Below are 25,174 nucleotides of genomic sequence, written 5' to 3' on the forward strand. Positions count from 1 at the left end.
TTACTTGGGTCTTTCACTTGCATAGCTGTACCATCTGACATTTTGGTACAGTTGTCCATTTTGTGGGTCAAGGTTAGTCTCGAATTTAGAAGATAAGAAGAATACTTACGGTTCCCCCCCACCTTGAATATTTTCATGAGTAAACACAGGACGCTGTGGCTGAAATGAAATGATTTTCAATGTAATCAATGTTTAAACTGGTACTAATTAAAAGATAATTTGGATAATGGCATGGTACTTTTCTTGACATTTAATATTTCCTGTTGTAAAAAACCAAAAGGAAGAAAAAAATAAAGGGTTTCTGCAGGATTAATAATTACAATATTTAAAGGGAGCTTTAAAGCAAAATAACCAAGGTCAAATGTTTCGAACATGTCTACAATCTCGTCTGCTCAAGCTTTAAGGAAAAGTTGGGGTTTAGTCCCACTGATTTTTCAAAGGCCAGGAATAGGAAAAGAACACAGACAGCAAACCACTAGAATAGGAAGTATAGACACCTTCATACAACCTTAGTCTCCAGCGTTTTCTCAAACAAGCAGAAAATAAACCACATTTAGTTTAACAGCAAAGTATCCACATTCATTCTTTCAACCTTTCCTTCACAGACAACATTTTCACATACAGTATACAGGAAAATGTCAATAAGCAGACCTCCCATGCTACACTGGAATGAACATTCTCTGTTCTCAATGTGGAGAAAACACATGCATTTTTAAAAAGAGAAAACAGAACTTTGGAATGCAACGAACAATATCCAGGTAACATGTAACATTTTACCTTAGAAGAGAAATACTGGTAGAAATTTCCAGTGCACTGAACTCTCAAAAGAGTTTCTTTTCTTTTTAAACTAAGCATCAAGACCAGTATCTGTAATAGATACTTATAATATTGGAAATGACAAGCCTTAGCATCCCATATACCCACATTAATATTTCAGTGAATGAAAGTTAACACGTTTGTTGAATATATAAACTCTGTAATTTATATTGACTACCTAAACTTTACCTTTTAGGGGAGAAATGCATACACATCATAACACATTTTAAAACCATTTGCTTCTAAGTAATAGCTACAGGGTAAAATCGGAATTTGCATGGCAATTATATAAGTGACGTTTGATGACTACTGAATTAGCTGTTAAATCCATGTCCTTAGACATTGGGACCAGTTCTTAGATTCCATGGTTATGAGTGGATTACTGAGAGGATGGAAATCTCTTCCTACAAATGGTCCATAGAAACCCCACTGGTCCAAGCTTGGATGGATAACCCTGAGGCTCCTTTTGGTCTTTGAGTCTATGATTTATCCCCTTCCCAAATTCTTTATCTGCCCCCTTTCTATCCTACTCGTCTGTCTAGCATAAGACTAGGTACTCACAGTACTAAAACTGGAAGCTTTGGCTCTATTAATTGGAAACCTTTATTAACAGTATTCTTAGAAACTTCACTCAACAGTCTGTGGATAGAATATTGAAAACTAGACTGCATAAGAATTACCGGACACATGTATGACTTAAGAGTGTGAAATAGTTTACTCCTACACATCAATATAAGTCTACTAACAATGTGTCTTTATTAAAATTAGAAGATATTCATATTTTAAGAAAAATTATGACTAAACAATTTTCCAGCCATCTTAAAGGTCATTTAATTCAAGGTATTATTCAATCAATTTAAATCTATAAGCTGGCAACTAAGTCATTGATAAGCCTGTATCATTACTTATTTAAAGCTCTTTTCCAATCCAGTAAAACTTTATACATGTATAAAACCTTCATGCAGAAGTGAGATCTGCAAACATCAACTGCCATTGGTATTATTTTGTAATAATTTTCCAGTCTTTTTTTCCCTTAGTCCTCTTTCTCCTTTTAAATGCCTGCAGAATCACGTTCTCCCACGTGTGTCCACGTATCAGAGTTTGTTTTGTTTTGTTTTGAAGTTGGAGTTGGTCTGGTCTTTTTTCCCCACTATCATAAATAGCAATGCTATATACATTTTTTATGCAAAGAGCTATTTTCGTCTTTTGAACTATTCTTTAGAATATATTCCCAGGAGTAAAATTTCTGGCCTAAGAATATGCATTAAAGCCACATGGTTTTGCAAATGTCCATGTTAGTCACTGAAAAATACTGTACTCAAAAGCAATTTGAAAATGTCTGATATGCCACACTTCATACCATACCCCAAGATAGCTACTACTGTCCCCAAAACAATTTTAGCACCATTTGCAGTGCATAATAGTTATAAATAATATTTCTTCTTAAGAGAAAATGTATAAAATATATTTCATTATGCTCTAAAATTGGTGTACCTGTTTTCACACATTTAAACCATTTTAATATTTTAAAAGTGAGTCGAAGTTTCAACTTCTACATCACGGCATCTGATGCTTTGTATAACTGCTTATTTCATTCATTGCTCTTTTGTTAAAATGTGAATACCACTTTAAAAATCAAGTTGTTCATGAATATAAAACAATCTACTTTTAAAGTCCGTATATCCCTTTTAGTTATCACCACTATAATTCTACTTGTTTAATTCCTTTAACTCGACCCACCTCATCACTTAAATGAACTGTCTCGCCGACCATTATGAAAATGTGGTGCTTGCTGCAAGTGTGCAGCTCCCTGGATCCCACGTCCATGGCTGGGAAACGTTTGTTTCTGTGCGTGGCAGCCAGCACCGTCCTGGCGACTTTTTTTTTGAGACAGATTCTCATTGTCGCCTGGCTGGCATGCAGTGGCATGATCTCGGCTCACTGCAACTTCCGCCTCCCTGGTTCAAGTGATTCTCCTGCCTCAGCCTCTCTAGTAGCTGGGATTACAGGCATGTGCCACCACGCCCAGCTAATTTTTGTATTTTTAGTAGAGACGGGGTTTCACCATGTTGGCCAGGATGGTCTCCATCTCTTGACCTTGTGATCTGCCCACCTCGGCCTCCCAAAGTGCTGGGATTACAGGCTTGAGCCACCACACCGGGCCCCCGTCCTTGCTTCTACCTGTTTCCCAATATCTCTTTTCCCTTCCTTCATATCTTTCAAACCCTGCCCCTCTTTTTACCCACAGATCATCAGTTTTCTATACTGTTCACATTCCGTGGCCAGAATCAACCCAGACTTTTCTTAGCAGAGAAGCTGTGTGTGTCTTATAACGGTGAGTTTTAGAACTTTTTGAAGCTTACCTTTAACAAGAATCACCTCCATATTAATGTGGATAACTAGAAGACAGTTTTCAAGAAAGCTGTCTAATCACAGTACTAGAATTAGTTTATTCTTAAAACATTTGACTAGTCGGGAATGAGTACCATGAACAGTTATTTGTGACGGCTCATCTGTGTCTTTTTTTGTTTTGGGCGTTAACCACCATAGAACCTTGGGGATGCCCCTCACCTTCCCTATCTCTGAAGTCAATGAGTTGGACAAGGTGATGGTTAATCAGGTCCCCTCAGGGATTCCACGAAGGATGCATATTTCTACAGATATTTCCTCTGCTGTGTAAAGGTGTCCTCATCAGCTTTACACACTCAGTTGTCAGACAGCTGTGACACTGACGTTAATTGGTTAATTCTCATGTATCTCAGTCATGTAAAAAAAAATAATGGTTGCAATTCAACTCCATTTTGCAGGTTAGTAAACCAGAACCCAAACATACTGGATAATTTCTTAATCTGACAAACAGGTAAACAAAACAAACGAAACAAGATGGTAATTTTGATGTGAGCTCTTGGTTGCATGAAAGTTTACTATGATGGAATGGTTGACCTACCTTGGCTAAAATCAGCCTCTGAATTTTGACCCTCAGGTAGGTGCTAATGCATCCGCACTCTGCTGCCACCTCGTGGTGAGCAGTGGCAGCAACAAGCTAAGACTTGTTTCTGCTTTATCCGCCCCTTTCTACCGAAGTTCCCAAGCCTGGATTAATTTTAAGTGCCTATTATAAAGGCCACAGAGTGATGTGGGATAGATAGTCATCTATTTTTCCAACCATGTTCTTCCCTTCTCACATTTTATATTCTTGAGAAAGGATCCCTTGTAAGCCACCAGCATTTTTGGTCTGTGTCCAGTTCTATCTGTGCAGGCATTTCCATTTCTCATAACTTCTTGGCAGTTTTAAGATAAATATAGAACAAGATACATTTGTGACATTCAGAGAGACTTACATGAACGGAGCATAGAAAGATGGCTTTCGACTGACATATTACAATCACTGTGCTGGACATTTATTTTGAGCAAGAATTATATTACGCTTATATTTCCTTAATGAATCTTAAGAGTAGAATAAGAGAAAATCCAATGAAGCATGATGTTGTTTTCATGGTGTCCTAAATATATATATTTTTTCTGTAGCCCTAAATAATTTTTTTCTGTAGCTATTTTTTGATGTTGTCAAAAATGGATACAAAAGAGACAAGTTTTAATCACATGCTAATTTGCAAAGCTAGACCCAATCACAAGTTACTGTTCATAAGGAAGCTGGTTTGAAATATCATGGAGTCTCTAACATCAGTAAAATGTATCCTTTCCTATCTTAGCTACAGCCTGTTGAAAAGCCATCTAATTTATCAAAGGTTCTGCAGTTATCTCTGGAGGCTTAGCTATATTTAGCATCAAATAATTCTTAAATAAGGATGGCCCGTTACTTTAAATACTAATGCAGAAAAATCTCTGAAAGCAATCTAAGCAGTGCTAAAGTGTTTTTGTCATTTTTTTTCATAAAATATTAGTTGTAGTACTTGCTAAGCAGAATTAGGTGAAATTCTCCTAATAGCAATACCATGCTTATGTTTATAGGCTTATTTTTCCTTCTTAAATGATGAAGGTAAAACATAACTTTGCAGAAATCTAAAAAATAGAATATGGTCCACACAAACACACACATAATCTGACATACAAATACATGATGTAAAAATCAGGTAAAAAAAAATCTTAAGGGGAACAAAAGCATACCATCTCACGGACCCACAGGAAATTTATAGGTGGGTCCTCTTAATTGCAAAAGCAGCTTATTTTTTGCCTTGACCCTCAAGGGCCATTTGGGAGAGTCTAAGAATCTCTACAAATTGGCATTCCTCTCTCTATGGCAACACAAAACTCTGCCTCAGCAACAAAATGAGAGCTTCCCATGCAATGCAAAAAGCACAAAGTGGCATAAATACAGAATAATATCTACTTTTTTTTTAGAAATGAAAAACGAAGACTTCTTTGAAATCAAGCCCTTGAGAACGTGAAATGCAGACGCGTAGCTACGTGTTGGACCAGTTAAGGTGGAGTCAGGTCCACCAAAACAGAGATGGGGAAGGAATCCTGACTTCTGTCTGGATGAATATTTCCAAACTCCTTGGCTGCATTCCTTAGAATTGATAGTAAGTACCATTTAGAGTCCATGTCTTTTAAAGCACGGTAGATATCATAGAACTAAGTAGCTAAGGGAAAGTAATTTGACCTTTAAGTTCAATCAAAGCTGGCAAGAAATGGGAAGTGGATAGAATCCAGAGAGCAGTACCCCCGTATCCAGAAACGGCGCACCCAGAGAATGTAGTGCACGCGACTAGAGCAACAGAAGACTTTAGACAAGAACCATGGATTAAAAAAAATCCAAATTGAGTGACACAGAAGCAAACACGACTGAAAGTGTGTGAGTTCAGTACTGCATATGCTTGGCAATAGTTTCATTCTTTGCAGGAGAGACGGGGACTAGAAAGCAGTGATTTCGTGTAGATCCATGAGACAGATGTGGACCACAACACACACGACACCCTTATTTACAGTAGGGAATCTGACCATGTCTTTGTGGATCTGGGAAACCTCATGCACACCTAAAAGGGAAGCCCATCACCAGGAGGTCACTTCATCTCCAGGGTGTCTGCAGCCTTACTTTGAGACCAGTTCACAGCAAAGACAACGAAGGAAGAGCCAGCCCCTGCGAGGGGTGGTCAGGATGTCTGGCTCAAGGTGGGGGCATGCTGACCCTACCCTGTGGGAACTGCTGAGCCCTCTGACAGGTGAGCTGCAGGATCTCTTAGACATCACTGGGCTGCGAGGAGGCTTACCCAGGACACACATCTCGCTTTTTAGGTCAGCCTGGAAAATCCATAAGAAGTTAGTTAGTTCTCATCTTCATCACACAGCCTTTAGGAGGAGCTTTCTTGGGTTGCTTTTTTCCATGCACACACAGCATGCCAATCTCCTGAACAACACCAGGGCAGAGAGGGTTAACAGCGCCTCCAGCTGCTCACACTGTTTCCACAACACAGGCACCAGCTGCCGTCTTAACACGGGACCCACAGGCAGAGCAGAAAAAGGTTTGTAGAGGAAAGCTGGTATAAGGGAGAGGCCAAGAACATATCAGAAATGTTATGCCTTTTTTTTTTTTTCCCAAGACAAAGTCTTGCTCTGTTGCCCCGGAGGGAGTGCAATGGTGTGAGCTCAGCTCACTGCAACCTCCGTCCTCCGTGTACAAGCGATTCTTCTGTCTCAGCCTCCTGAGTAGCTGGGATTACAGGTGTGCGCCACTACGCCTGGCTAATTTTTCTATTTTTAGTACAGACGGGGTTTCACCATATTGGTCAGGCTGGTCTTGAACTCTGACCTCAGGTGATCTGCCCGCCTCTGCCTCCCAAAGCACTGGGGTTACAGGTGTGAGCCACCGTGCCTGGCCAAGAAATGTTATGTCTTTAACAGAACGCTTAGCAACTGGGTTCAAGATGCTCTCAAGCCTGACCTGCTTCCACGTGATTATTGAAGAGATGCAAGGTGAGACAAAGGAGAGTTTGGCTTAATGCCCATCAAATTTCATGGACTATGTCATACATTTGTGGGAGGCAGAATTTTCTAACAAACATATAAGAAGAAAACAAGGCCTTTTTGGGGGAAAGCATGGTGAAACATAATGAAATACTCAAGTGCTCTACCTGCAGGCTTGACTGTGTTAGTGTTCTTTCAGAGTAAGATCTTTCATATGACAGTGAACAAGCTGATCTTGTATGTGTGTGTTTCATTTTCCTTCCAACAGCAGACAGGATCTGGCAGAGTATTGCCTGGTGTTTGATCTGGCTTAAGAGAACTTTAGTGGGAATAAAACACGCTTAAATAAAAGCGTGTGGTTTTCTCAACTCTCGTTTAGAAAAGTTTTCCTAATTCTCAGTAACGATTGCCCTCAAATCCCCAGCCTCTCAGGATGAAGTGTGTTTGGCATCGTTGCTTAGGGGTCATGGCAGACAAGGCTTGATGCTCTCCAAGTCCATTCTCTGCTTGGTCCTCAGTAACAGGACCAGGCTGTTGGGGAGGCATGTGGCCATTCTGGATAAAGATCCCATTTCCTGACTTGTAGCTGGACACGCTCATGTGATAAGCTGTGACAGGGGATACGTGCAATTTCTGGGACATGGCCTTCAAGCGAGAAGGTGTAATTTCCCCCTTTTCTCCTTCCTGCTGGTTCGTGTGCAACAGGACGGAGAAAAGAGGGGAGATTACACTTCTTCCCTGAGCAGTCCTTTTCTCTGCTGGGACCCATTGCAGAAGCTTCTCTCTAAGAACAGTGATGAACCAACATTAGATGGAGCCTCCTGGGTTCTCTGATGACTGTGGAACCACCATATCAGTCCTGGAGACCCTACATTTATGTGTAAGAGCAGTATATTTCTACCTTGTTTAAGCTCTAATTATTTTGAGTTTTCTGACTCTGTGCCTACCCCAGTCCTGACAAATACAGGGGTTCTAAACATATCAGAGCCCTTAGAGAATAAAACTCCATTTAGCTGTTAGAATGATGTGGAGCATAACAGCCGGAAAGACCACGTGAACAATTAGGAACAAACAGGGCCTGATTTCATGCTGGAAACTACCCCAGGGATCCCTTTCTCATGAGATGATTTGTGGGACCACAACCCCTGAGTTTCTTGAAAGAAACCCAAGAAAGAGCCTCTCACTCTCCTCGGAGAGCTTCTGCTGCAACCTCGGTCCGCATGCTGCAAGTCTCTTGCAAAATAGTCTCTTGGATGGAAATGGAAGCTCAGCTTACAGAGGAGCTGAGATTTATACTATTTTTTGTTATGAAAAATCATTATTTTAAAAACAAATCCTCAAAAGATGGGAAATATTGGATTCAGATTTATACATCAAAGATAATTTATGTATCTTTCCGTCATCTGTAATCTATAAAGTCGTAGTAACTTTTACGTTTATGGAAGATTTTGGCATTGCCTTTATTTTTATGGAGATTTTCAATGTCTTAGAAAACACTTTAAAAGAATGAAATTGCATTGACTTAACATAAGTTAACTAAACAATGGTTTATAGGAGTTGATAAAAATGCTATTATAGTGATTTCATGCATGCTCTACTATGTCTATTAAAACATTATGAAAAGTTTATTTTCTCTTTGCTTTCAGTGCTCGGTTATTTCTTTTCTTTACAATGATCATTAACATTCTGAAATGGAAGAAAGAAGAAGGCTTTGGCCTCAGACTGACACAGTCTGTAACTGGGTCAGATGTGGAATTAAACTATAATGGCCTAAAATTTGGAGTTGATTCAATTTGTATTTAAATTTACAGGCACAAATAACTTCAGTGAATACATTCTTTCAGTGACTACAAAATAGATTTATAAGGTTTAAAAACACTCAGTGGGAGATTCAAAAATCAAGATTTGCTCCTACATAGGAGAAAAAATAGAGAAAAACCACTTTGCTTTGCCGTCATTATAAGTATTTCATGTAGTTATTAGTTATTGTGAAAATCTCCATTCTCTCCTGACATTCTGCAAACAACTGAAACCTGGAGAATGTACGAGAGGGATTTGGTTCTCACAGAACAAACCTTTTTACATCTGGTTTTGTCCTGACACTATAATCGTGCATCCTCTATCTTTCTAAATTAGAGAACTCAGATTCTAAAGCTACTTTACCTCTTATTGATTAAGCTTAAAGTCTGAAAAACCAGTAAAAAAAGGACAAGAAATAAATAGCTTGGCCTTAAAAATAAAACCACAGAAAAAGGAGAAAAAAACAGAAATGCTTAGTCTTAGGCATCATATAAAGTGCCATTATTTAAAACATTTTCTAATTATTTTTTGCCAGCTAAGAAAAAAACCTCCAAGAGCAAAAAAACAATTAGTCTTTAAAGTGTTCCATTTTTTACAAAGTTCCTTTCACACCTAACAGGAGCACGTAGCCCATGTCAGCGAACGGGTCTGGTGATCATGATTTTGAGGTTCTATAAACAGCACTTCCTAATACAGAACCTTAGCTGTGTCAGAGCCCTACATTTTTACTTATCTGCAGAGGCTCTCATTTCACATTCAAAAGATTGAATGTGAGGGTGAGTTATTATTTGAAGTCTGTCACCTTGTGTCTAGAGGAAAATGTTTCAGGATCATTCTAAATACAGAAGGAGAACGTTTCTGTGATGGACTAATTTCACGCTGTGCTTGTCATTAAATCTCTTTCCAAGGCAAGTCATTCATTTTGTTAAGATAATTTTTTTAAAATGGCATCTTTAGGTTAAATACCAGCGGAGCTGTCAGCCTGCAAGTCTGGATGCTTTGGAAACTGCTACAAAAGTGTGATCCTTCCCACATCCTCATGAATTTACTTTACTTTTGTGGAAGAACAAGGCTCAAGACACTCAGTGCCAAAGACCGTCCTGTCTCCAGGCTCTGCTGAGCCTGCCGATGGGTGGGAGATGACGGGAGGCAATGAGTCCACTGAGAGGGGATGGAGCATGACAGGCACTGAGCTGAGACGCCTTCGAATGTGACGGTTCTCGTGCTGACGCTCAACTGAAAATAATCATTCCTTTTTATTCTGATGTGCATTTCAGTCTGTTTTTCCCCTCAGTCTGGGTATAGCTGCTATGCAAATGGATCTTTTAGATGTTTGGATAGAGGCCATGCTAAAGATGTTAAAAGTTAGCAATTAGTATTTATATAACTTCTTAGGTCTTGTGAGAGGGCATACATCTTACTGATTAAGTTCTTGAAGACATGCAATGAACCACACTCAAGATGCAGTTACCTTTAATTTTGGTGGATTGATCTCCTGTGGATAAGAATATTTAGGGAGGAGAGGAGGTGAGCAGGGCTGAGAACGTGTAGAGTCCAGGTCAGAAACAGAGGCCAAGAGAGAATGAGATGGAGGGGAAGAAAGCAGGTGGTTGGGGAAGGGTGTGGCTGCTCGGTCTCCCGAAGAAAATGACGGTGGCTTACATATTGAGGAAAGACAAGACGTGATTACGCTTGCGCCCGGAAAGGGGTGACAGAATATCCTCCAACCCCAAATCATTTTAAAGTTACCAGTAATCTTGGGAAGTTATATTTATGACACATTTTTTTTTTTGCTTTGAAAGCACTAACTTCCTCTCTTGAATTTGATTTAAAATCCTCAGTGGGTGTGATCAGTATAATTTTCAGATATGGGTGGCTGGAAATAGGAGCACCGATATTCCATACTTTTATAATACATTTCTATGTGGCTCCTTCTAAAAGTGAAGGAAAAAAGTATTTAAAACCCTGCAATGGCTCTTTGTAACTTGCTTGTAAAGTAGGTCACCAACTATAAATAGTTTGTCACACAGCTGGGGACGTTGCAGCCCCCTGTGTGCAGGGTGTGAGCTGGTGCTGGGATGAGCCGGCCTGGGGTGCTGTCTGCAGCAAACAGACAGTTAACAGTTTAACAAAGCCGCGCATCTGATCATTTCTTAAAATTGACTGAATTGAAAGGAAAATTAGTTATTGAAATAATTGGTGTAGAGACATGCTTGACTTATTGCAATGAAGTATCTATCTGTTATTAAATAATGTGTTTGTTTTACACAAATGCAGGCATAGCCAGGTTATTTTGAAATAGAGGAACTAGGAAAGAATATGACTTGGATAGTGGCATAATATGAACCATGCTTTCTATCATTTCATGATTTCCATAATTGCCAGTAATTATACTTGCTTCTTAATTCACAGGATACATTTGAGGGATCAAGTTTCTTTCTTTCTTTTTTCTTTTGAAACAGAGTTTTGCTCTTATTGCCCAGGATGGAGTGCAGTGGCACACTTTTGCTCACTGCAATCTCTCTCTCCCGGGTTCAAGCAGTTCTCCTACCTCAGCCTCCTGAGTAGCTGGGATTACATCCTGAGGCATCCAACTCCACACCTGGCTAATTTTTGTATTTTTAGTAGAGATGGGGTTTCGCCATGTTGGCCAGGCTGGTCTTGAACTCCTGACCTTAGCCTTGGCCTCCCAAAGTGCTGGGATTACAGGTGTGAGACGCCATGCCCGGCCTCAAGTTTCATTTTTTTTTTTTCTGAGATGGAGTCTCACTCTGTCCACCCAGGCTGGAGTGCAATGGCATGATCTCTGCTCATTGCCTCAGCCTCCCGAGTATCTGGGATTGCAGGCGCCTGCCACCATGTATGGCTAGTTTTTGTATTTTTAGTTGCAAGGAAGTTTCGCCATGTTGGCAAGGCTGCTCCAGCTCCTAACCTCAAGTGATCTCCCTGCCTCAGCCTCCCAAAGTGCTGGGATTACAGGCTTGCTTTTTGTGTTAACAGAGAGGTTTGCAAGCTAAAGTTTCCAGGCATTTCCTGCCTTTGCTGATTAAAACCATTGTTCAAGGTTCTTTGTAATGTGAAGATACAGTACCCAACTCTTAAGTAGTCAACATGAAGTCAACATAAAGAGGGTGACCTCTTTAGAGAATCATAAGGGGACAGATTGCTGTTTTACTTTTTCTGTTTTCTTTATCATTGTTATTTTTGAAAAGTGCCGTTATACCAAAGGTATGGTGTCTGGTTTTCTCATCTTGGAATAGGACACATTTCTGTGCATCAATTTCCTCATCTCTAAATTGGGGATGATAATATCACACACCTCACTGGTGTGTGATATTAAAGATTAAAGATGTAGAATTCTTAGAATAGTGTCTGATACTCAGTAAGAGCTCCACTATTAGCTATCATTACTAATATTGGAAGATTACAAAGACTATATAAATTATACATAATTTTAAAATATAAGTTCATGGTCCTAAAGAAATAATGGGATAATGGAATTATACCGCATATTTACATCATTTAATTAAATGTGGTGTGTTTTGATATACCCACTCCTTCCCCAGCTTACAGTGTTTGTGTTTTTTGTTTAAAAAGCCCTGTTAGGCAGTGTCAAAACAGATATTTATTAATATGATTAACTGTAATAGCTAATCATAGTAAGGCCGGTTAGTTCTTCAGTAATTAGGCAAAATTAAAATACCTCATTACTGGTTTTTGCTGCATTGCTGTCCTCCTTGGGGATCCTAGAATCTGGGGGGGTGGCTAAGGAGTCAGGTTTCTCCTCTTCCTCCTCCTCTTCAATGTGTAGGTGTGGGGTCCCCTCTGTCACATCGTGGCCACACCACCAGGCATCTCCTTCCTGAGGTCCTGGCGGCCCTCTCTGGATGCCTGACACGATCCCCTCATAGATGCCCTCATCTTCCTCTCCAATGACGGGCAGGGGTGTGGGCAAGGAACCCACGCTGGTGCATGCAGAGGCCACAAACTTATCCCCTAGGACTTCCGGCACCTTTTTAGGGTCTGAAAAGCCCCTTCTCATTTTTCTCAAATCTGCAAACTTGCTTTGAGTTGTGGTTATGGGATCCCGAAGTGGCTCTGCATGGTAAGTCTGGGCTGCAGCCAAGGCCACACCCGCGCCAGCGGAAGGTGACTCGGCTGGCGCAGATGCTGGAGGCAACAGGAGAGGCACAGCAGGTTCCTCCTTAATTTCCAGGCTGAGGTCCTCTAGGATGTTTGGTTCCGCTTGGTCAGCTGACAAGGTTAAAGCACCAAGCTTCTCCAATTCATCCAAAAAGTCGTCCAGGGAAGGAGGTGGTGTTGGGGCCAAAGGGTTTGCTGGTGGACATGAGGCTGTCAGGGACAACCGGCCCTGGGCAGTTCCCCGGAGAGCTCCTTTAAGTGAGCCAGGCGAGGCTGTGTGGGTGGGAGGAGGGGCTGGTTCACTGGAAGCCAGCTTGGAGATGAGCGCGGATTATGAAGTTAAGAAAAAATAAAGTAAGAAAATAATAATGCATCAAAACACAGAGATGAAGAAATGCAGAAAAGATGTGCTGGCGAATATGAAAATAATTTTATGTTTAACAAGGACAGGTTTAAAGACATGTAGAAGATGTCTAGATTTGAAGATATTTTGCGGAAATTTAAACACATAAAATCATTCACCTTCATTAGAGAAGTTGCTTCAACAATGAAACCCTACTAGCTTTGGAAGGGGTCTCAATGTCAAATAAGATGAAGATGATATAGAAATTAAAAGACGAGTAAAATCTAAGAGGTTGAATAGCTTGCTCACTTTAAACTATGTTGAAAAGATATTACAGGTTTCCAGATATTGATTTAGTAGTATAAATGACTCCAAAGAAATGGAATGTAGAATGAAAACCAACAGTTAAATCTTTTTAATTTCCTGAATTTGTGTAATGCTCTTTTTTTGCGACAGTATAGCCCAATCTTTTAAACTCTGACAATGTTCCTACTTAGGTTGGCAAGGTGATTAGAACCTACAAATAAAGTATTTTAGAACATGATATGTTAACAGATTTCTAAGTGAATACATTCTGAAAAGTATGTTTCAAAGACAGGGGCCCATGATCAGAATGAAGCTGAGCTTACATACTGCTGCTTCAAAGTCTAAAAAAATCCAAAGTAAACGTTTACACAGAAAAAGCCCATTTGATGCTAACGGCAGAGAACACTTCTGCTTAAGGCTCCCGTTCTCTTTCAAAGCTTGTCATTTATGTAAATCAGAGGAGGTATGATTTATGAAGCTTAATCCCCTGAAGTAAAAATACACTTCTGTATATCTAGTATTACTGAGGCATTTTGGATATAGTAAACAAAACAATAAATTTAAAATTTCATGCAAAGTCATTAAAAGTAGTTCTAATAAATAAATACGCCCCATATATGCCCATAAAAATTAAAAATGAAAACACGTAGCTCTAGAAGTGCTATTTACTAACATTGGAATATATTTATCTACCTTTGCTGGGCTAGAGAAAATGCTGCCCGCTCTGTGCATAAAGGCCTTAAGAAAGGGACCTTTCACTTTACAGCTTTCCAGACAGATGCCTTTGATTTGGAAAGAAAAAAGTCTCCAACAAGATTCTGGAGACATTTTCCAGCTGATTGTTTAGGATAACACTTTACACAGGTAGCTGGCCCTTTTGCTCCTGGGCCCTAGTGTGTGTAAGTGGGTGATGCATTTCCCACATAACTTTGGACTCCTTTGTCCTCTAATAGGAATGGGGTATTAATCGGATTTATTTAGCTCTTTCTTTTTTTAAAAGTCACCTTATCATGGGATGACATAAATGTCACAAAACTCATGTGAGCATCTTAGTAAAGATTCAGGACCCAGGCTGCTTAGCTGCTGACACACAGCGAGACTGCATGTGTGGTTTGTGCCTGGGTAGACAGCTCCTCCTATTAAGTCCTGTAGATGTTGAGTTTTCAATAGGATATAAACCACTCAAGTCTCATTCAACAGAAGTTTCCTTACTAGCTAGAGTTCTATTTTATACCCTTTGTTACATAACATGAAAGTTTCTAATAGAGTTGGAGGCCGGGCGCAGTGGCTCACGCCTGTAATCCCAGCACTTTGGGAGGCCGAGGCGGACAGATCACGAGGTTAAGAGATCGAGACCATCCTGGCCAACATGGTGAAACTCTGTCTCTACTAAAAAATACAAAAATTAGCTGGGCGTGGTGGCATGTGCCTCTAGTCCCAGCTACTCAGGAGACTGAGGCAGGAGAATTGCTTAAACCCGGGAGGCAGAGGTTGCGGTGAGCAGAGATTGCACCACTGCGCTACAGGCTAGCGCCTGGCGACAGAGCGAGACTCTGTCTCAAAAAAAAAAAAAAAAAGATTTGAAAAGTCTGTAAAATATATAATAATTTAAAATCATCAAGTTTCCACTTTCACTTTCTATTATGCCAGGAATATTATGTGGACGAGAAAGCAAGCTCTTTAAATTCCCTTGTCATTACGGCCACCATCACCATTGCTATCTCCTGCTGCCACTCCTCCAGGGCCATCACCATCACAGTCACCAAAACACATATTTGCAGGTTAAACTGATTACCTTTATGATGGACTAGCTTACACCAAAGCCAAATGAAGCATCCTGGTATAACTATATCACAAACTATACCTATAATACAAAAGCCATACAATTGTTTTCCAAAAGCACTAGAAGTGGAATCCAAAGCACGAACAGCAGAAATGTCAGAAAGAATGTCAACTTACATTTTAGTCTCCCCTAAGACGAAGACAGAATGTCAAGAAATGTGATTTAAATCTGTCCCCAGCATAATTTATAAATTATTAATGAGTTATCTATGTAAATATCAGTTAGAAAATAGGTTCTATGGCATTTAGTATATTTCGAATGTCATCATTTAGAATTATATTATATTTATCTTTCTAAAAATGATTGTCACTACTAAGAAGTTTTCTTCATTAAGCCTGTGACATCACAGCATGGATTACCAGTCGGGATAAAACCATGAAGTATTTATTTCAAATTACAGACATAAGCTTCTCAACATATTCTTTCCCCAGCAGTGAGCCATAAAACACTAGTTATTAGTGAAATTTTCTATTTAAAATCTGGTATTATTTTAAAAACTTGAAAATATATTCAATTACATTTAAATTATATTCACATCAAAGACTGGAATTGAAAATATTATATTGCCATTGTTAATTAGGACATATGGAATAATTTGTTAGATGTTTAGTGAGCTTTTGTAGATACATGCTTTTCTTTCCTCATTTTATTTGAAGGTACAGTTGCTTTGAAATTTCTGTGATAGTTTTTTAAAGATGACCGAATGGTGGATAAGACAAATACACGCATGGAGATTCTTATCTTTTCTCTTTATCAGCAGAAAATACTGAAGGAAAGATGCTAAGCTCTGGTAATGAAGTAAACATACTTAAGAAGATTCTGGAAAACTTTTTGGCTTGGTCAGCTGACATGGTTTAGCTTTCCATGTCTCAGCCTTGATCTCAATTAAAATCATTAACCAATTATGCAACTTAATACATTTTTTAAATGTTGGGAAGTACTTACAACATTTTGGAAGTAATGGCAATTTTTATTCTTAGAAGTTAATGAGAAACAAATTCTTAAATGCCATTCATAAAAAGAATATAATTCAGCAGAAAAATAAGAAAACATTTCACATTGTGAGTATAGCCTGTCAAATGGCCTTTTTTATAAATTCACCAATTAAGGAAGCAAAGTCTCTTTTAAATTACATATTGAGAATGATAATCACCTTTAGCCCACTCGAGTGAAACAGTAGAGCTGGCGTATGCCTGTCCTGAAACTAATAAAATAAACTCGAGGACTTATAATAACCTAAAACATTTCCATTCAGGCTCATACACAAATTGACTTATCGACTCTCATTAAAAATTTTTGCTCTAGCTCACTTTCCATATAAAAAACTTGAATAGATTTGTGAACCTAATAACCATGCATTCTTGTGATATACCGTTTTGAGATATACATAGTATTTTATGTTGTATATATTTATATTTCAAAGTATAAATCACAATTGTATATATGTATGTATATATACTTGTATTTATTTATATCTAGATCATATTATATACATAACATTTACATATATAAAAAGCTGTAGAAAAAATTGGTTTAGAAAACATTTATGTACATAGGCGTACAGGTATGTGTCATACAAGACTTTATATTATTCTTTTGTCTTTCTCTTTTGATATTTTAACTTGAAAATGAAATGGGCAAAATTAATCATGAAATCTTTATGCCAGCATCTGTTTGAGAAAAATTGTTATATTTACTGATGTGGCGCTCACACACATAGAAACATAATACGTAAATCTCTTTCTCTGCAATAGATGTGATATTCTAATCTAATATCCTAAAATCACATACCGCTTGTCTTACTTGGAGCTCCCAGTATTACATGAACATGATAGAGTATCTTCTTACCTTGTTTGAGCTCAGGCTGTGAATCCTATCACTAGAATAGCTGTGGGGTATTGGAGGGTCAGGGTAATCCTCAGCACCTTTTGTGTTCTTCTTGACGACTTCCACATAGGAAACAGGGAAGATGCCTTGTCTGTTGGCTCCTGGGATTTTACCTTCATACCAGTTTTGATCAACTCTTTTAAGAAGAATAACTCTATCTCCCTGTTATGAATATGAGAAAAATGCATTAGAAATAGAGAGAGAATAACATGAAAATATAATTGTCAGTGTTTTCTATGAAATGGTAGGTTTCCTTTTGGGAAAGTTTTGTATCTTCAGTTATTGTTTAATCAGGGGCCTGCAAATAAGGTCCTAGTGCTTACCAGAAAAATACATATTATCCACATATATGTAATTAAATTGTCCATTCAGGACATCAGAATCTTCCCTAAGGATGCTTGGTTAATGTGAACCGGTTTATATTTGCTCATGCTGGTATCGTGTGAAATTATTTGTCTAAGTTATTTCAAAAAGCAGAATAGTGTAACAGGTAATGTCTCAATGACAACAGTCTCATATTATCTCTGGCACACTGAGTGCCTTGGCCTTCTATAGGAAGAGCTTCAGAAAGTGCACCACACCTCGCTGTGACAGTGTGTCTGAAATGGGTCACAGAAAATGCTTCTAGAAGGGATAACACCGAATGGCACACCGCTTTCTTTTTTTATTTTTAATTTTGAGAAGAAGTCTCACTCTGTCACCCAGGCTGGAGTGCAGTAGCACTGTCTTGGCTCACTGCAACCTCCCCCTCCTGGTTTCAAGCAATTCTTCCCGAGTAGCTGGGATTACAGGTGCTCACCACCACACTTGGCTAATTTTTGTATTTTAGTAGAGATGGAGGTTTCATCGTGTTGGCCAGGCTGGTCTCGAACTCCTGACCTCAAATGATCTGACTGCCTCAGCCTCCCAAAGTGCTGGGATTGCAGGCATGAGCCACCGTGCCTGGCTCATTTTCTCTCTAATCTTCATGACAGAGTGAACTAAAGGGATGGGGGAAAGACAGCGCCCTAGAGTATCAATCCCTGTGACAAGACTGCCATTCCCCTGGTCTTCATCCTGACAATGTGAGCCCAGCATTCTTCTGAGTAGTTGGTGACCATTCTACACTTGTCATTAAATATTTGAATAGAACCCTTGGCTTTCACCATAATAGAACTTTCTACAAGCAGTATTCCTTCCACCTGCAGTGACTGAGCCAATGCCACAGAACTCAGTTTAAACTTTAATTCAAAACTACATGTGTCCTAGAAATAGGCAGCCAAGTTGGTGCTACAGGGCAAAAACTGCAGCTGCATTCAGCAGGTGATACAGGAGTGTGGGCAGCCGTGCCTGCTTGTGTGACGGAGCTGAAACAGTCATTACTCTCAGTCTGATGGGGCACCCTTCCTCAGGTGCTACCCAGGAACTTCTACCTTGAGTAGAACTTGAAAGTTCTCTTTCTGTCAAAATGCTGCATGGTTGATTTTGTGTGCTTCACCACCACAGAGCAGAACATACTGAAGAAAAGTCGGCCTCCCCAAATCTTAAAATTGCACTGATTTCCAAATATACTGAGATCATGAGGAAGAGCCAGGAAAGGGCACTGTAGAGACAGCTCCTCAAGTGGCTCCCCTGAGAGGAAGGATCTTCATCACCCAGGACCATTCCTACATTCCAAGTTGCTAGGCTGTGTGTGAGCCATAAGATGCCTTGGTGAAGCCTTTCTGTAAAGCATGGAACAGGAGACAGAGTTCCTGTAATGCTCTGTGGTTCTCATGTTGGGTGGCGCGGCCCGGAGGGCAGAGAAGAAGGAATCGGCTGATGATGCAGAATGAGGAATGAAAGGAGAGAATGGGACAAGGTTCTGCCAGGACCAGAACAAACCAGAACTATGGTATTGCCCTGCATCGCACCTGGCGAAGGCATTCACTAGCCGGCATGGGACGTCCTAGAGCCACTCTGCATGTTACTGTCTCATGTGCATTGTGTGCAGACAGGCAGTTACCTCAGACAAATATATGTCATGTTTAGAAAGCAATAAAAATGGTTCCTTTTTCATTCTTAGTGACGGAAAGTAGCAGGTTACAAGAGTCTTTTGATATGATTAAGAAGAGATACTAGGATTGGATGGGATGCCAGAGAGATCTGGGTCAATCACGAGGAAGAGCCAGGAAAGGGCGCTGTACAGACAGCTCCTCAAGTGGCTCCCCTGAGAGGAAGGATCTTCATCACCCAGGACCATTCCTACATTCCAAGACAGAGGAAGATAAGGATTGGAGTATCTTGTTTAAAAAAGGTTGGAAAATAAGGCAGCAAAACAATATTTTGAAGCGTATCAAAGTGCTCTTTCCTTCTGGGGCTCCCGAATGTATAACTCCCTGATTTTCGGCCCTGTGCCCGGCTTCCCAAACCAAGCCACAGAGGGAAGCCTCAGAGAAGCCTGGCGTCCCTCAGGGAACTCCTCTGAAAGGACACAGGGACCAGCAGGGAACTGTGACTCCAGGCTACCTTAAGGAGTCCTTTGCAGAAAATAGGAAAAACACAAATGTGTCTAAAGAAAAAGATGACCTATTTTAGTTTTGAAGATATACAGCCTTTTCAAATGCAGTGACAAAAACAAACAAACAAAGAAACAAATGAAACACAGCCGGGCCACCTTTCTGAGTGACAGCTCCACGTTTGTGTCTGCGTTGAAGTTGTATTTGGCTATAGCCTCTCCAATCTCTCCAGGCTGGGCTGGCGGGGGTGGTCTTGCGGGCTGTGCTTTCTCAGGAGGTGTGAGTTTCTATGAAGGAAATAGTCATTTATTCTCAAACCTGTGGTGACCTTTGAAACAACCATCATCCAAGAGAGAAAGGGAGAAGACTTACCTCTACGTATGAGATTGGGAAAATGCCCACTCTTCCATGGTGTTCTCCCTCATACCAATTTTGATCAATTTTCCTGAGAATGTAGACAGTATCTCCTTTCTTAAATGACAACTCCCTGGAAGAGACATGTTTAAATGGTCTTTTTCGTGATGTACAGCAATGATTCTCAACATCAACTCCCTCGCTAGATCTGCATTTGTTTGGGAAATATACTTACAATATTAAAGAATCCAATCTAAGATTGAGTTGAATCTGGTTAGATAAGAATTATCCTTGCAAATTCTTAGAATGGACTTATAACATAACTTAGAAATGATTTCAAAAAGAGTAAGTATAGGCTGGGCGCAGTGGCTCACGCCTGTAATCCCAGCACTTTGGGAGGCCGAGGCGGGCGGATCACGAGGTCAAGAGATCGAATCTATCCTGGCCAAGATGGTGAAACCCCTTCTCTACTAAAAATACAAAAACTAGCTGGGCTCAGTGGCGTGCACCTATGGTCCCAGCTACTCTGGAGGCTGAGGCAGGAGAATTGCGTGAACCCGGGCGGAGGTTGCAGTGAGCTGAGATCTCGCCACTGCACTCCAGCCTGGCACCTGGTGACAGAGTGAGACTGTCTGGGAAAAAAAAAAAAAAAAAACGAGTAAGTATAAACATCCCACTGGATACAAATCACAGAGGGGACTGGCTGTTGCTACTTTATCATTAGTTCATAGAAGAGGCATTTTGAAGCTTGGCAAAATGAATGAATAGTTCTGCTCCGATTTTTTTTTTTTTTTTTGTCCTGAAGCTAGTCGGCTAGTTACTAATGCCTCTGCCTCTTTTGATGTACTAAAGCTTCCATGAAGGAAAACAAATATCATGTAGTCTCAGAATAGAAGTACCAACACCAGAACAGATTTTATCTGTGAGTCTTTGAAGCTGGTTGACAGGTATTTAAATAGAATATCTTGATAAGGAATTTATTTTGTGTAACAGAAAAGATCTTATACTTTTAATTTTCAGTGGGGCACAAAGAGTGTGTTTTAAGTGCAAAGACATGTGCCAATGTTTGTCGTCTATCTTCTGTTTATAAAAAATAAAAATAGTTTCAAGACATTAACTATATTTTGCCATTTTGGCTGTTTCTAAGAAAACTGTAGTTATATTTGATTTGGAGTTTATAATTTTAAATGATAATGACGTTATTCATTTCAAATAATTCATGCCTAAACTTATCACCTTCACTACACCAATTTTTCCTGGCTTAATTATCCAGATGATTACATTGGTTCATTATTTTGCTTCCACAATTATTCTTGGATGGAGGGCAATTAATTTGTATCTTCTCTAAGAGCATCACACTTTGCAACACTTCTGCCTTCCCACTCTGGAATCTTCTGCATTGTTTCATTCAGAATTTTCATTTTTAAAATTTTTTAAAAATAAATTTTGGTTCAGAATTTTTAGTTGGATCATTTATTAGTATAGACCGTATGAGGGAGAGAGATTTATACCTGATGGAGAACACTTCTCATTGAATAAAAAAATTAATTGAAAAAATGGTGGCATAGTAAAAGAATGATCACACATTTAGAAGTGCTAAAATCTCCACAATTGAAAATGTGTTAAATTTTCAGTAACCCTAAAGACAAAATAGATTCACAGAATTTTACATTCAAATACAGTGCTTCCTTCTTTTGTGCAAACGCCTAATGTGAAAAACAGAAAACAGAGCAAAATAAGATATTTAATGTTCACAACACAACAGTTTTATTTGTACCAGATATGTTTTGCTTCTGGAAATGAGACTAGCTTTTAAAAATACATCTGTACATATGAATTACAGGCAATCAAGTTTTTTAAATTATGTAAAGAACTCTTTTGTATTTACAATTTTGAAGTCATTAAGACACAGGGAGGTAGCTGTTGCTGAAACTCTTAAGTTTTCAAAACTGTGTCCTTCTCATCTCAGATCTAGCATTTTAAAGTCCCATTTGTTTTTTTCCCTTTATTGATTGATGGATTGATTGAGACAGAGTCTTTCTCTGTCCCCAGGCTGGAGTGCCGTGGTGCGATCTTGGCTCATGAGAACCTCCGTCTCCCAGGTTCAAGTGATTCTCCGATTCAGCCTCCCGAATAGCTGGGATTACAGGCATGCGCCACCATGCCCAGCTAATTTTTATATTTTTAGTAGAGATGGGGTTTCACCATGTTGGCCAGGCTGGTCTCGAACTCCTGACCTCAAGCGATTAGCCTGCCTTGGCCTTCCAAAGTGCTGCGATTACAGGCGTAAGCCACCATGCCTGGCGGCTTGTTTTTTATTAAGACTTCTCAGAAGACATTGTGTGCCTTGGGTGGACACCCTTCCTACTTCATGTCCCCTGCCATTCCTCAGGGTTTTATTTATTTAAGAAAGCTATAGGTTGATTTTTACAAAGAGGAAATGAAATGTGTGCTCTAAACATTATTTTATAAAACTGACAGGCATTGTACAAATTGTCACACCATATCCAAAGGACAGTAGTTAGGACCAGAGTGCAGTAGAAGGAAAGCATCTTATTTCTCTAATCTGAAAAATAGATGTAAGTTTTTCTTCAGGCCAGATTTAAGCCATGTTTGACATCTTAATTTCTAAATAGGATTTTTCTTATCTATTTCATTACCAAATTCTGAGTGATTTATTTTTATATGTCTTCTGCCAGAGACAGTTTCTGGAACTATGAATTCATATTATTTGCATTTTTATGAATAAATTATTTTGGTTATTATATATATTCAGTGTAAACAACATATAATAATTTAATGACAATTTACGATGAATTCAATATCTGTCTTGAATTCTACTGGAGACCAAAGTGTCTTAAAGTTCCGTGCCCATGGCCACAAAAATGCTGGGCAACTCCCTCTTATTTAAGTTTATTCATGTGCTTTCTCAACCACATGCTTACTGATGAACAAAGAATAAAGGCAAAAGAAATATTGCAATTCAGGAGTGTGAAAACACCAACACCCAAAGACCACAGGAGGAAACTTTGCTCAGAATCTCTGAAGTTTGCAGGCTGAGGATGGAGACTTCAATATAGAAATCTTTGGGCTAAGTTCTTGTCATCAACCCACAAACTATGCTTGGGATGTTTCGATAAATACATGTTATCAAATTCCCCCAGCTAGTATTAACTACTCCCCAATACTTTATTTATTTATTAATTCATTCTTTTTCTGAGACAGAGTCCTGCTCTGTTGCCAGGCTAGAGTGCAGTGGTGCCATCTCAGCTTCCGGCAACAACTACCTCCCAGGCTCAAGCAATCCTCTCGGCTCAGCCTCCTGATAGCTGGGACTAAAGAGGAGCACATCCCCATGGCTGGCTAATTTTTGTATTTTTTTGTAGAGATGTGGTTTTGCCATGTTGCCCAGGCTGGTTTTGAACTCCTGGGCTCAAGCAATCCACTACCGTGGCCTCCCAAAGTGCTGGGATTACAGTCATGAGGCACTGTACCTGGCTCTCAATACTTTATTAATTCATTATTGACACAAACATTCTAAAAACAAATATTCTTAATTTCTTTTTGTTTTTCCTATCCATTAGAACTCATTGTGTTCTACCTAACATGTTTAATATAATTGAAAACTCAGTAGTTCTCAACTAAACTTAAAATGAAAATAAAATTACCCCATCCCAAGTAATTCTGAAGGAAGCATTTAATGAGAGTAATTGCCGCATTGGGAATTAGACCTCATTTGAACACATCCCATTGCAATGTTTATCTCTTAAACTATTATTAACATATTTAAAACCACCTCACATCATATGATGAATATTTATCTTACTTACTTAGATGTCTGAGCCTTAAAATCATAAACAGCTTTTGCAGGCAATTTCTAAAAAGGAAGATAAACAATTAATACTAATTTAAAATTCGAATTTTCTACAGGATAGTAGAAAATTTTTCTACTTTCATGTGCCTTTCTAGTTTCATGTGCCTTAAAGAAAAAGGAAACCTCAAGGAATGATTAAACATATGTGATGTAAATGCTATATACAATTTATAAATAAATCCATTCATTCTTCATTGAGATATTTAAGCTATAACAGGAATATAATAGATGGCTTATTCAGCATCATATTTTATCTTAGGAACTAAGATAGATTAATGTCATAATGAGAGAATAAAATGCCTGCAGAGATTGCATCCTAGGCATCATTTTGGCTGTTACAAAGGCTTCTCCTGGGATAAATGTAAAGGGTCAATGGCTCTATGTTCTATGGAGATTGACACAACTCCTTCTGAATCATAATAAAAGGATCAGATGTCATAAAGGAAGTCATCATTGCCTTCATTAGACACGTATTAACATATTAGCAAAAAATATTAGCTCAATTATCACTGGGAGGCTGGTTAGCAGGCAAAAGTATAGGTGTGATCATCTTGCATTCCCTGGAGGGTTCGGGCATCCTTCAACACTCTGTCAAGGTCAACCTGTCACTCATCTTTTAGTTGTGATGTGATGTGACACATGCCCATCCTCAACCTTTGGGGCCCATGAATCTCCCCGATGCACGCTGTACCCTATAGCTAGCTAGACCAGCTCTTCCTTCCCCACCAACCAACAATCCCTTCACTGCATTCTCTTTCCCCATGACTCTGGTGAACGTTAGGGATCCTAGACCCTTTCTAACTTCTCTGGGGGTCCCTCAGGCACTGGACTACATCGGACACCTGTAAGATCCTTCTGGAGTGGCTGCCAGTCCATGTCCAGCTTTTAGTTTCTATCCAACCCTGAAAAGTGCTGACCCAAGGCAGTTTGAGCAAGAGCTGCAGCTCCATCTCAGGGCCCTGGACAAAGAGTCAGTTGGCGAGTGTTTCCCAGGGGCAGTGTCCTGAGAATTGGGTTGGTTAATAGCTTTTTCCAGGAATCTTCTACAACAAAAGTAAGCCAGCACAAATTATTTATGTAGGCTCTGGATTGATTTGCAACACAGTTGACATCAGGCTTTCTCTTAGACCAGTGCGACAAGAAATTGTACAGAGGAAACCTCTTCCCTCCATGAGGTGCCCTAACTCAAGACACTGTTAGGTCACGACGGTTAAGTTCAAGGACATCAGGTCAAGACTATGAGAGGTCTCATGGCCAAAACTCGACCACCGCTAGGGAAGACCCCAAGCTAGGGTCAGGGTGTGGACTGCTTCTAGGGTCAGAGTTGCTATGCTCGGGCTTCAAGGACATTGTTTCTAGTTTCTCAGTATTTTCACATTTTCTGTCTGAGTTCTTTACTGCTTGGG

At 39.5% G+C, this 25,174-nt stretch overlaps 1 protein-coding gene across 42 annotated transcripts in view; it reads right to left on the reverse strand.

Annotated features, from left to right (window-relative positions):
- SORBS2 (sorbin and SH3 domain containing 2) overlaps nt 1-25,174 on the reverse strand; it is a 390,878-nt gene that overhangs the window by 21,243 nt on the left and 344,461 nt on the right. For 28 of the 42 annotated variants that reach the window (XM_037730851.1, XM_037730866.1, XM_037730863.1 and 25 more), the window contains 6 exons: nt 23,725-23,771; nt 19,913-20,027; nt 19,699-19,827; nt 17,025-17,225; nt 5,971-6,078; nt 110-159 (listed from right to left, as the gene is read on the reverse strand). In XM_037730851.1, the coding sequence (XP_037586779.1) occupies nt 110-159; nt 5,971-6,078; nt 17,025-17,225; nt 19,699-19,827; nt 19,913-20,027; nt 23,725-23,771 (650 nt within the window). The remainder of the gene's footprint in view (nt 1-109; nt 160-5,970; nt 6,079-17,024; nt 17,226-19,698; nt 19,828-19,912; nt 20,028-23,724; nt 23,772-25,174) is intronic. The other 14 variants (XM_037730874.1, XM_037730868.1, XM_037730878.1 and 11 more) reach the window with 1 other exon arrangement.

Source organism: Cebus imitator, unplaced genomic scaffold, assembly GCF_001604975.1.
Source record: "Cebus imitator isolate Cc_AM_T3 unplaced genomic scaffold, Cebus_imitator-1.0 Scaffold365, whole genome shotgun sequence".
NCBI lineage: Eukaryota > Metazoa > Chordata > Mammalia > Primates > Cebidae > Cebus > Cebus imitator.